Genomic DNA, 13,055 nt, shown 5'->3' with positions numbered 1-13,055 from the left:
GTTAAGGGACATGTTGGCAGTGGCCACAGTAATCAACAAGTGCTTTAAGAAGAGATGCAGGAAAACACGCTACCTCAGCTCGCTAGAGCCACAGCCTCTTTACTGGGAATTTCAAAAGACATGTAAAATTACCACTGAAAAAGATTCATAGCTATAGTTACTGAGCTAAGGGAGCACTGCCATCCCTTCTCCTTCATGCACAAGGGCTAGTAATTGACTCTCTCAGGCAGATACCAACACCTACCTGTAAATTAGCCACTGGGTGGTGCTACATGCCTGACTTGGTGAAATACCTCTCCTGGGCATGCCTGCTTCTACCAGCCTGAGGACCTGCGATCCAGTCTCTCACTTGCTTCTGCAGCAGAATAAGCTACAGCCAAGTCTCTGGGGAGCTGCTTCACTCTATTTTAACAGCACAAGAGCTAATGAAAGTACAATAATCCTCCCTTCTGAAATGACGGATGTGTGTGCGCTCTTTGCGCCATTACCTCCCAGATGATGGAGATGGAGTCGCAGGCTGAGGAGAGCAGTTTCACGTTTCATTTAGTACAAGAGGTGTAATGGAAACCTTGTAAAGGATCTGGATTTAGATCCCACCATTAGGTATTCACCTCAGGCTTAGCGCCTTAGTGTGAATTCAGAAACCCTCAGTGCTAATTTAGTAACTCCCAATTAAAATGCTAAACTGATCGTGTATATTTCTATTCCAGCTGGAGCAGCATGGACATCTGTACTCATGTCGGCCTAAGGCCTCCTGTTCTCAAGGCCTCTCAGCTGTAACTTCCCAGCCTGGTGAGGATGATGTTTGTTGAGCATAGAAGGCACAAATGGAACGCAGGGGTAAGTTACTAGCTGAGAAAGGTAATGAAGGTGCATATGACACTGCCTAGCTGCACTTCCAAGGTGACTGTCACTGATGCATATTGGTGCTGTTCCTATTGCGATACTTGAACTCACTCCCAAACTCCGATGCTGCCTGTATCGCCTAGAATTTGGAACCAGGAAGAGACCCCGAGAAGGGGTACATGGAATGAAAATACCTCCCAGTGTCCTTTCTATGAGCCTCACTTGTGGGAGATCAAATCTCTCAACTAAGAGGGCGGACTCCTCCATTAAATAAATTCATGCCCATTTAGTGTCTGGGAAGGTGTCTGATATGCAGCCCTGGAGGCTGAATAGGTGCAGTGTGGGAGCATCTTCATGCTGCGCAGCCAACATACCTTGATCCGGAGCAGCAGGATCCAGTCCGAAGGGTGAGATGGTAATTCAGTTATCACCACTGAGGGTCTGGGAACTATAGGTCATTACAGACCTGTACAGGATCGAAGCAATGACCTATGGGGACTGGATCCAAGTGTGTGTCTACGCTGCAATTAGACATCTGCGTCTAGCCTGCAGCCGAATCTCAGAGACCTTCCAAGCCTCCTAGAACCCAGGCTCCAGTTCAGGCATAGATGTCTATACTGCAATTAAACAGTATTGTAGCCAGCCTCCATGTCTGGTGGCATGGGTCAGCCACAGGTTTTTAACAGGATAGCTACTAAGCCACTGCTAGTCTCCCAAAGTTGACTCATGCTCTGATATCTTCATGGATATTTAAGGGGAGTTTCATTCCCACACACATCCTGTAGAAAAATAATTTAAGGGACTGAATTTCTAAGTTTCTAGGTGGCTTAGAAATTCAAAGGTGAAACGAGACAGCACCTGAAATTACCGAACCAATCTACAGTGGACCTTGGCCTATAAAAACGACCTCTACAGCTACTCAAATAATCCACTGAAATCCAGCAGGAGGAAACCTAGATTAAGCAAGGTTAGAGGACAAAAATCCACAAAGTTTGAGTTATAAAATAATTTTGATCTGAGGAGGCCTCAGATTTTGTTCCCTAAGAATACACAGCATTTGAAACCAAATCCCCACTTACTTCTTCCGCTGATCCGCCAGGGAACTGCCTCTTGTCTGCGCAAACATGTCGAAGTCATCTCGAGGGTTACAGTGTTGAAGGGAGCTGAGTGTTCCACTGACACTGTTTGTGCCCAAGTCTACAGAAACAACAACCACCACCAAAGTACAGAGTGTAAGGGAAAGGAACCAACCCAATAGTGAACAGTGATCAAATACCAGTTGGGACAACCAGCGATACACAAGCACTCATCAGCAATAGAGCATAGTTACAGTGTAAACTAGAGGATAGCCATAATGTTGCACTGACGGAGCGTGAAGGAGACATCCTCTGGGCCCAGTCCATAAAAGACAGCCTCTGCTAGTCACAGCCTTGCTTATTATACACAGTATCTGCTAGCAGAGCTTTTACCTCGAGTAGTATGGACAGACATTTCCCATCTCCCAAGAACCAGGATATAAACTCTACCTCCTAAGTAGAATAAAGCTGCCTTCTCCCCTCCCATCTCCCCGTTTCATTATGTTTTTGAGATCCCAGGCAGGGAGGGAACGAGGAAAAACTGAAATGCAGGAAAGTGAGTGACGAACAGATGAAGAAAATTAATGGAATGAGAGAAAGTCATTTCTATTTTTCTGTATTGCAAATCTGCACTGAGATTCAGTTGGTTTCACACAGTGCTGTCAGAGCTAAGGGAACAATCACAGCCACACAGCTAATTTTACACAATTTTCATAGATTATAAAGCCAGAATGGACTCGTGATCATTTCGTCTGACCTCCTGTGTAACACAAAGAAAAGGACTTCCCAGAATTAGTTCCTGTTTAAACTAGAGTATCTCTCTTGGGAAATCTCTCGTTTTAAAAATCGCCAGTGAAGAACTGCCACAACTCATCTTAAGTTGTTCTAATTAGCCTGTTAAAAATGGGTGCCTATTTTCAGTCTGCTTTTACCTACATCCTTCTTGAATTATAGACACCAGACTTAGACTCAATATTCCAGGAGCAGTTGCACGAGTGCCAAGCAGAGCAGTAATAGAACCTTCTTACGCCTGCTTGATGTTCTCATTTATAAATCTAAGGATCACCTTAGCCCTTTTGATGGCAATGTCACACTGGGAGCCCGTGTTCAGCAGATTACTCTGAAGTCTTTTGCAGAGTCTCTGCTTCCCAGAAGACAGCGCCCGCCTATCTCCCCCTCCCCCCAAATCCTGTAAGCATGGCCTGAACTCTTTATTCCTAGATGTATGACTTCACATTTGGCCATACTAAAATGCATATTGTTTGCTCGTGCCAAGCTTACCAAATGATCCAAATTACTCTGTACCAGTGACCTGTCCTCTGCATTTATCACTCCCCCCACATTTGGGCGATGTGCCAATGTTATCCAATTTGGGGAATTTTTTCCATTTTTTCTACCATGATTTACAAGTTTAAATATAAAACTGGTTTTCAACCCCAATATCCCTTGAATTAATACAGAATACCAAGCTCCAAATGTTGGCATTTCTTTGATGAAAAATGCTCACTAAAATAATTTACTGTTCAGTAAGACAGCGTGCCACAAACCCCCTGCGACAGCTGTTCTGTGCAAGGATTCCATTTTTTTCCGTTTTAGTTCTTCGTCCTATGCCTCTCCCCATTGTTAAACCGGATGGGAAGCGAACATGGAGGTCAAGCAGAGTGCCCAGCTCAAGAGCCCTTTAATCTAGTATAACCCGCAAGATTTTGCGCTTGGACAGAACTATTCATCTGAGGATTTCAATTAAGTTTTAAAAAGTGCTTCTAAGACTCATGCCCCTGTAGAGCAGGTAAAGGAATAATATCCTGCCTTTACAGCTAAGAAAAGGAAAGCCTGGAGGTTAAGTGACTAGACCAAGGCTACCCAGTGATTCAGTGACAGACTGAAGCCCCTGTCCATCTCATTTTCCCCTGTTCTAACCACTGGACAAAGCTTTTTACCCACAGCCCATCTTAATGTTGAAACTTCTCTCATACTAAATCCATGCGCTTATTAAACTACTGGGACCTAAAGACAGGTCCACCCCAACGTGATTAGGGACTAGTCTTGAACAGCTGCTATTCCATGCTGATCTGCCCTTTAAAAGTTAGGCACTTACCAAGCCCAGCAAGTTGCGAGGAAAGTGAAGTTGGGGGTGCTGTGTTCCCCACCATGGGGCTCACGACAGCTGGAGAGCCAGGGCCCAGATCTATTAAATTATCCTCTGTCACCTCACTCAGCACCTGTTGGGACAGTCAAGGTGACAGATTACGCATCCCACTGAGCAACCGTTACAGAGACAAAATAAACCAAGAATGATGGATGCTTCCTATACACTCCCTCGCTGGAAAGCTGTTGTAAATGGGAGCATTTTAATTAGGCTCCTAGATGATGAATGCAACACAAGGAGAACGAAAAAGCTATTTATCTGTCCGGGTCACTGTCCAAACAGCACGTTAGGCTTAACATCTGGCTTGCCATTATGGTATAATCCCATCCAATGCAGTCTTGAAGAAAATCTCTCTCACGTGTCTCCCATATCACCTCAGAATTGCTTAACCTGCTTCTGTCTCCTCACCCCCTTTAGCTTTGGAGCCAGATAATAGTAAGAGCTGAGCCCCCAAAACCCTCTTTCACCTCAACTTGTACATTAAATATGAACCAGTCATGGAAACGTTCTCCTCCTTAACTACTGTTATAACGCAGGCACTCAGTGTATGTTGGACAGATGTCTCCTCCTCTGAGCGTGCCATCACTGTAGAAGACAAACTGGATACTTACTCCATTACTGGCACTTTGTGCCGAACGGCCTGATCTGTATCGTTCAAACCTGTTGTAAAACAAAAGGAGAGAGACCATCACACCCACACACGCACTCTGAGCAAGTCAAGCTCAAGACAAAGCCAGGACAGGTCAGTGGGGGTTGAAGACAGCAGCTGGGAGATCCCACTAGACGCTGAGAGAAAGAACTATGAGGAGGGAAAGGAAACAACTGCAGAAGTTGTGTTCTTGGGCTCCGGCAGTGTAGGCAGCGTGAAGCTTCTCTTCTTCAACCGCCACTCGAAAGGACATTCTGAAGAAACAGGATAGGAGAACTTGGAGGCAGAGGGGTAATGCCCCTGGCTGGATAGTCAAATGCTACTTTAAGTCTTGCTCCCTTCACCCTGCATACCCTCAGTCCCCCCCAGTATTTCTTCCTTTGCAGAGCTGCACCAAAGGGGTGTGCTCCAGTACACTCAGTGCTTCCGCAAACCCCATCTCTCAACTTCTCATGGCTCCGGCCCCAAATCTAACCACTCCTCAGCACTCAGCAGGGGCGGATGAGTGCCCCGCGGGGCCCAGGGCAGCGCCGTGGGGCCTCGGGCAGCGAAATTTCACGGGGCCCCTTCTTTGACACAGCTCTTGCACCGTGGTGCCACAGCGCATGCCCCGCTCGCCCTGCCCTAAATCCGCTGCTGGCACTCAGCAGCTGCTCTTGGTCAGTGTCCAGACCACTGTTTCTTAAGCTATGTTCTGCGGAACACTGGTATTCTGCAAACACCACACAGGTGTGCTGCAACCTCTTCCTTGTTTTTGTTACTTCTTTGTTTTTGTCTTTTTTTGTCTGACTTTTTTTTTTTTTTTTTTTTTGAAGAAAATTTTCATTTGTGTTCCGCATAAAAAAATATTATTGTTTGGTGTTCCGGGGTCTCAAAAAGTTTAAGAAACACTGGTCCGGACAGACACTCTCCAAGCACAAAACAAATGACTTTAGCTAAATCAAATTAATTAGAGGGTCATCTTCCCCCACTAGCTGTATGTCTGACACCTAGGCTCCACCTTAACAGTCACTAAAATGGTTTCCCCTGCTCCCTTAGCTACCCTTACGCAGCTCTAAGAACATGAGAACTGTCATAGAGGGTCCATCTAGTCCAGTATCCTGTCTTCCAGCAGTGGCCAATGTCACATGCTTCAGAGAGAAGATGAACAGAACAGGCAATGATCAAGTGATTCATCTTCCTTCATCCACTCCCAGCTTTGAGCAAACAGAGGCTAGGGAAACTCAGAGCATGGAATTGAAACCCTGATCATCCTCACTAATAATCACTAATGGGTCTGTTCTCTATGAATTTATCTAGGTTTTTTTTAAATGCCGTTATAGCTTTGGCCTTTACAACATCCCCTGGCAATGTGTTCCACAGATTGACTGTACGTTGTGTGAAGAAATACTTCCTTTTATTTTAAACACACTGACTATTAATTTCATTGGGTGACCCATGGTTCTCGTATTATTTGAAGTAGTAAACGACACTTTATCTAATTTCTCCACACCAGTCAAAATTGTTGTAGATTTCAGAGAGTGTTAGTCTGTTTCAGCAAAAACAACAAGGAATCCGTTGGAACTTTAAAGACTAACAAATTTATTAGGGCATTAGGAAATAAGTGTTCATGAGCTATAAGTCAAAGCTTATGCCCTAATAAATTTGTTAGCCCTTGAAATACCACTATGTTCTTTGCTGTTTTTGCCAAAAACAGCAAAGACTTCTATCAGATCCCCTTTTAGTTGTCTATTTTCCAAGCTGAAAAACCCCAGTCATATCTCTCCTCACATGTAAACTGTTCCACACCCCTAATTTTTGTTACCCTGGTCTGTATCTTTTCCAATTCTAATATATCTTTTTTGAGATATGGTAACTAGATCTTCACACAGCATTCACTGGCGTTCAGATTCAGCCGCTGTTGAAACTGACCAGCGGCTGACTACAGGAAGCCCGAGGCAGAGCTGCTCTACCCCGGGCTTCCTGGAATCAGCCGCTGATCAGTTTCAACAGCGGCTGAATCTGGATGCCTGGGACAGAGCAGCTGGGGTGCTGCCGGGTTGGTCCAGTAGCGCTGAGGAGCGGTGCTGCGGGACCAACCCAGCAGCACCCTAGCTGCTCTACCCCAGGCGTCGGCGAGAAAAGCCTGGTCTGCTGAGGGGGGGAGGGGGGCACACACTAGCTGCCCCCCCCCAGCAGACCAGGGAGACGCGGAGCAAAGCCACGGAGGACGCGCCGTGGTCCCGCCGCCCGCGTCTCGGCGGTCCTGTCGCAATCAGGGCTTTTTTGCAGAAAACAGTACTGTGCTGTTTACACTGGCCCTCTTGCGCAAATAATTTGCACAAGAGGGCTTTTGCCCGAACGGGAGCAGCACAGTATTTCCGCAAGAACACTGACGATCTTACATGAGATCGTTAGCGTTCTTGCAGAAATTCAAGTGGCCAGTGTAGACAGCTGGCAAGTTTTTCCGCAAAATCATATGATTTTGCGGAAAAACTTGCCAGTCTAGACACAGCCCAGAAGTCATAGCTACATTCAAATCAGTTCTCTTTTTTGAGATTCTAAAAGAAACCCAAATTCAATGGCTATGAAAAAAGTCCTTGCAACTTTTAAAAAAAAAGAGAGCTTTCCAGGCAACAGGGAGGAATTTAAGGCCAATCAAAATAGAAAACACCCAAATTCTTCATACAAGTTTCTTGGTCCAGTTCCCTCAGATTGCTTTGCATTCCATCAGAAGATGACTCATACTGGTTGCTTAAAAATTTGCCCTGCATTTGCAGGAAAATCCAAAAGGTGGCAACAAACAGGAAACGATGTCCTACCTCTCATATCTGAGGAAGACGTTATTTAAATCATCATTCACATGCAGCAGTTCCTCTGTGACTTCTTCATTGGACACTCGGGAGATAAGTTCCACAATTCTCTGTTGCATAGCTCGACAGGTTCGGTTCAGTTCCTAAGGAAAGAAATTGCACACACACATATTACGATCTCCAGTGAAGAACAAGTATATTTGCTTGAGCCCTGTATGCAGCCATATACATCACTGGCTCAGCAGTCTTGATCCACTGGAAAACAGCAACACAACATGGATTATGGAAGAGTAAATGCCAAGAGAACACACATTCCAAAAGGACCATGGCCTGAAACTGTGAGGGCCTATTTATGGCTTCATGTCCAGGTTTTTCTTGAATCAAACTATCATAATCAGGAGTGCTAACAAGCACCTGGTGACTAAAGGGTTAACTCAGGTACCTGGCAAAGGTGTGGGGCAGTCAGCCAATAACAATGCAGACAGGAATTTCAAACTGGGAAAGAAGGGTTTTTCTCTCTCTCTCTCTCCTTTGTTTGGGATCAGAAGAGTTTCTCCCAGGGTTTGAGGGAGATGCTTCTCTCTCCAAGAACGGACACTTAAAATGTGTAAGTAGGGAAAAGTTTAGGTAGTCCATCAGGGTTTATTGTTTTCCTTCTTCGGGGGGGGAGGGGGGGTTGGAAATCATGTCTGAGCTTGCTAATTGGCTTTTTTCTCTTTTGTAACTAAGCATTACAGCCCAGGAGTTTTCCCTGAGTATCTATATCATATGGTGGTTCTTTCCAACTAGCCAATGTACTATGCTTACAACTGTAGTTTTGTTTTGATAATAAAAGATTGGGTCCCCCCCCCAATTAACTGGTATTGGTTGATTGTTGTGTCCGTAAGACTCAGAGCTTAGTTAAAAGGGCAGAGTCCATTGTCGTCTGTGGATTCCCTCTGTTTTTCCCAACTCCAAGCAAAACGGAGGTAGGGGCAGGGAGGAGAGCTTTACCTTAGGAGGGATTTCCCAAGTGATCTCTTCCCTGATTTTCTTGGAATTACTTGGGTGGTGGCAGCGGGTCCCCCAGAATCTGGGTATTAGGATTTTTTTGGGGGGAGGAGGGGAGGGAGTTTTTATACCAGAGTCTGTAGATGTAGAGGCAAGGTTTTGGAGTGCTCTTGTGTGCCCCCAACATCTGCATTTATAGTGTCAGAGCGGGGAACAGTTTTATCACATACATATGTGGCAAAGATTTTAACCATTATATACCTATGGATTAATTTCATAAATACTTTTGAGTATTTATGCATACTATAGCTAGGGCCTCCAAGAATGGAGACATGCAGGCTTTCTGCCTAGCAGCACAAAGCACCAAAAAAGTATTGTGCTATGAGGTTTGGGAACCTGGTATTTGGTATCAGTGATTACTTATATTTGCCTCTGGTTTGGCTCAACACAGGGAAAAAGAAACACCCCAGCAGCTGGGAAAATGGAGGCACACAGCACAAAGTGCGAACACGTAAATGGCAACCAACAAGAGCTACACAGTTTGCTGAACGAGAGGCAGACACATTCTGGATAGTACAAGGGATATCAAAATGCATTTAGTTAAATAATCGTGTAACTGGTGAAAATTTTCAGTGGTTACAGTTACACACAGAGGGCCAGCAGCTCCTGCCTGCCACCCAGCACTGCTGCCTCGGATACAGAGGCAGCAGCACTGGGCGGAGGGGGCTGCGTGTAGCCATGCATGTTTACTGATGAGCCCTGGCCCATTGGTTAACCATGTACATGGTTACACTTTCACATCCCTAGATAGCAGTATTACATAGCACCAAACAGGAGACTCTCATCACAGTCGCTGTGTCCACTGATAAGATATAACCCAGGGCACTGAATGCTTAAGGAGAGAACCTTACAGGCTAGGCTGCATAGATGTGTGCATGGCAGAAGTCTTTCACCCCAAGGGGTAGGAGTTCAAGTCTGCCTTAATTAGGGTCCTCATGCTTCCCGCCCCACCTCCATTCAATGGGCAGATTCTTTCAGCTCTGCTCTGGCAGTCGCAGGGGGCAAAGGGTATGGACCAGAAGTTAAAACTGACGTGTCAGCAGAGCTGTCTCTCACCACTGGGGAGGCCCCCGTTTTACTCCAGTAAGCATAAGCTTTTCACCCACATCATGCCCCACTTCTTCGCCCCATCCTTCCCCAGAGAGGAAATTCAGCACTAAGCAAGGGTGACTTGTTGGTACATAACCTTTGGGATGAAAGCAGAACGTGTTTGTTTTCCTCCCCGGCGCTGACATTCTAAGCTGTGGATAAATTTCACGTCAGGCAAGCCAGCTGCCTGAACAGCTTGAGGAACATGTTCTCCAATGTCAGTTTTGATCCCGTCACTTTCGAAGCAGATTGTGACATTTCAGAGGTTTGCTTGCTGCCTTAGTGGACAGGGCTGACAGCCCCTATCTGTTCTACTCAGACCTGATTCTTGGGCAAGCGGTTTACATTTAATTGTAAAGGAAAATGTCAGGAATTATTTAAAGCCGCACGACTAGAGGAAACTTCCAAGTGAGATAGCTCTTCCTGTGTAAGTATCCAGGTCACACCTTTCCACTGCTAAGAGTCAGAAATAGCCTCTCTCCTTGGTGACCCAAATTTAGGCTGCATCAGCTGGAGTGAACCAGTCCGAAGGAAGAATTGCCACTGTCACACTGCACTGTGTGATCATTTCTCTAACCTCAGGGCTAGAAAGAGATGACTCGGGATCAGGATTTTCATGGTTGTTGATAAATGTAAACAAATGGTTCTGTGCTGTTTTGGTCTGCCCTGGTCTCCTGGGAGCGGCTTTTGTTTTCAGCAATCCAATGCAAATGGCTTAGCAGCTGAAAGGCTCTTGATCTATTGCAAAGGCTCTCATCAGCAGCCAACGTGGCTCTGAGGCAGCACACACCATGGCGACATGGGAGAGAGCAGATTTTGGACCAACATCAAGATCTTGGGCATCACAGAAAGCAATTCCCTGCCTGGCTCCCAACTGTGCTACTCGGGCCCATCCGGCTACTGGCCAAGTGCTGAGACGACAGCCTCCTTTGGAAGAGAAGGCAAGTACAGGAGCTGGAACGTCAGCTCATCAGTTTCTCAGGGCAGAGACCCTATCTACTCCATTTGTTTGGGGAACCTGTCTGCCTCCAGTTGAGTGCGCTGCCCCAGTATTGCCTTCAGCCATTGCCAGCTCAGGAGCAAGACATGAAGCCTGGGAGATCAACATCATCCCATAAAGTCTGGCTCTTTTAGAATACTGTTGATTCAACATATTCATCGATTTGAAGGTCAGAAGGGGCCATTATAATCATCTAGTCTGAGCTGCTCAGGCAAACCAGAGAACGTCAGTTTTCTACATCAAGCCCACAACTTCTGGTTGAGCTAGAGTGCCATTCAGAAAGAGATGCCCAGTCTGGATTTACAGATTTCAAGTGGTGAAGACTCAAAAGTATCCCGCAATAAAACTGAATCCCTCCTGGAAAAGGATTTGGGGTCTTTTGGCCATTTTACAGATGATCCTGAGTGACTGCGGAAGTACAGATTGCACGGGGCTTCCTCCAGTTTCAATTCTTTGCTGTCGGATGGATCCCAAAAAATTGCAAAGACTTGAGGAACAAGAAAAGTTCACAGAACAGGACTGAAGTTGTCTCGAGCGTTTCATCACATAAGAACGGCCACATGGGGTCAGAACAAAGGTCCCTTTAGCCCGGTATCCTGTTTTCTGACAGTGGCCAAGTGCCCCAGAGGGAATGAACAGAACAGGGAATTATCAAGTAGTCCATTCTCTGTCGCTCGTTCCCAGCTTCTGGGAAACAGACACAAGGGATGCTATTCCTGCCCATTGTGTCTTCCAGGAATTCATCTAGTTCTTTTTAAAACCCTGTTACAGTCTTGGCCTTCACAACATCCTCTGGCAAAGAGTTCTGCCGTTGGACTGTATGTTGCATGAAGACATCCTTTTGTTTTAAACCTGCTACCTGTTAACTGCATTTGGTGACTCCTAGTTCTTGTGTTGCGAGAAGTAAATAGCACTTCCTTATCTACCTTTTCTACACCAGTCATGATTTTATAGACCTCCATCATATCCACCCCTTAGTCATCTCTTTTCCCAGCTGAAAAGTCCCAGTCTTGTTAATCTCCCCTCATATGGAAGCCATTCCATACCCCGAATCATTTTTGTTGCTCTTTTCTGCAGCTTTTCCAATTCCAGTATATCTTTTTTGAGATGGGGTGACGACATCTGCACACAGTATTCAAGATGTGGGCATACCGTGGACTTATATTTTCTGTCTTCTTATTTATTCCTAACATTTTATTAGCTTTCTGACTGCCGCCGCGCACTGGAGTGGACGTTTTCAGAGAACTATCCACGATGGTGTCGAGATCTCGAATGATGACAGCTAATTCAGAAACCCATCATTTTACATGAAAGATTGGGATGATGTTTTCCAACGTGCATGACTTTGCATTTATCAACATGAAATTTCATCTGCCATTTTGTTGCCTAGTCACCCAATTTTGAGAGATACTTTTGTAGCTCTTCTCAGTCTGGGAAAAATCACATAGCCTGATTGTACAGTGACATTCAAAAAGCATGATTATTGCTCCATTAAGGGATCTTAGACACAAACACGAGCCCAATACGCAACCAGGCAAACAAGGAAATTAAGTGGAATATAGGAAAAGGAAATCCCATTGTATTAAGCTGCAGGAAAAGATTTGCTGGAAAACACACTTACCTGTAGTAACTCAAGGTCTGATGAATCCTCCTGGCCAGGAACCATTTCTGTTAACATTTCAGACATCACATTCGTATTTCCACGAACAATATCCAGTTCACTGCGCAGGCGGGCGATCTGTTTTTGGGGAGGAGGGAAAGCCATGGCTGTATTACTTTTCGGTGTTAAAGAGAATGTGGTTAAGAACTGGCTCTGCATCTCCCTTGCTGCAGCAATTTGACTTGGTAACTGTACATCTGATGCTTGTCACTGGACATCACAAAGGGGCGAGAGGCTGCTATATCTCATCATAAAAAGAACGCATTACAGACTAGCGCGGCTACCCTGCAGATTCCTCCCCATCATAAATAGGATTACTCTAGATAAGTAAAATTTTAGACCGGTAATGAAGAAAGAATCTACAAAGGACTATTCACAGGTTTGGCAGAAGTCAAAATTTTGTTTTCTCTAATTTCAATGATTAATACTTAGTTTTATAGAAAAATGATAGAGAGGTAGCCGTGTTAGTCTGATCTTGGTGAAAAAAAATATGCAGCACTTTAAAGACTAACAAGATAGTTTATTCGGTGATGAGCTTTCGTAGGGCAGACCCACTTCTTCAGATCATATTCTGAAAGTGAATTGGCATGTCTTTAAAGTGCTACATATTTTTTCCTTTAGTTTTATAGAAGACTTTTTAAATGTTTAACCATTTTTATTTTTACAGTTGCTGGAAATTAAGGGAGTGTCAGGGCTGGCATTATGGCAGCACTGATAGCAGGGCTGCAGAGGGCTCCCTGTGCT

The 13,055-nt window shown here is 45.1% G+C and overlaps 1 protein-coding gene across 4 annotated transcripts in view; it reads right to left on the bottom strand.

Moving 5' to 3' along the window:
- Positions 1-13,055, bottom strand: part of TOM1L2 (target of myb1 like 2 membrane trafficking protein) — a 91,065-nt gene that overhangs the window by 22,454 nt on the left and 55,556 nt on the right. For all 4 annotated transcript variants that reach the window (XM_014575251.3, XM_014575252.3, XM_014575254.3 and 1 more), the window contains exons 7-11: positions 12,273-12,389; positions 7,522-7,655; positions 4,683-4,731; positions 4,021-4,144; positions 1,926-2,043 (exon numbers count right to left, since the gene is read on the bottom strand). In XM_014575251.3, the coding sequence (XP_014430737.1) occupies positions 1,926-2,043; positions 4,021-4,144; positions 4,683-4,731; positions 7,522-7,655; positions 12,273-12,389 (542 nt within the window). The remainder of the gene's footprint in view (positions 1-1,925; positions 2,044-4,020; positions 4,145-4,682; positions 4,732-7,521; positions 7,656-12,272; positions 12,390-13,055) is intronic.

The sequence above is a fragment of the Pelodiscus sinensis genome, chromosome 16 (assembly GCF_049634645.1).
Source record: "Pelodiscus sinensis isolate JC-2024 chromosome 16, ASM4963464v1, whole genome shotgun sequence".
In the NCBI taxonomy this organism is placed as follows: Eukaryota; Metazoa; Chordata; order Testudines; family Trionychidae; genus Pelodiscus; species Pelodiscus sinensis.
This window is presented reverse-complemented; position numbering and strand designations above follow the sequence as displayed.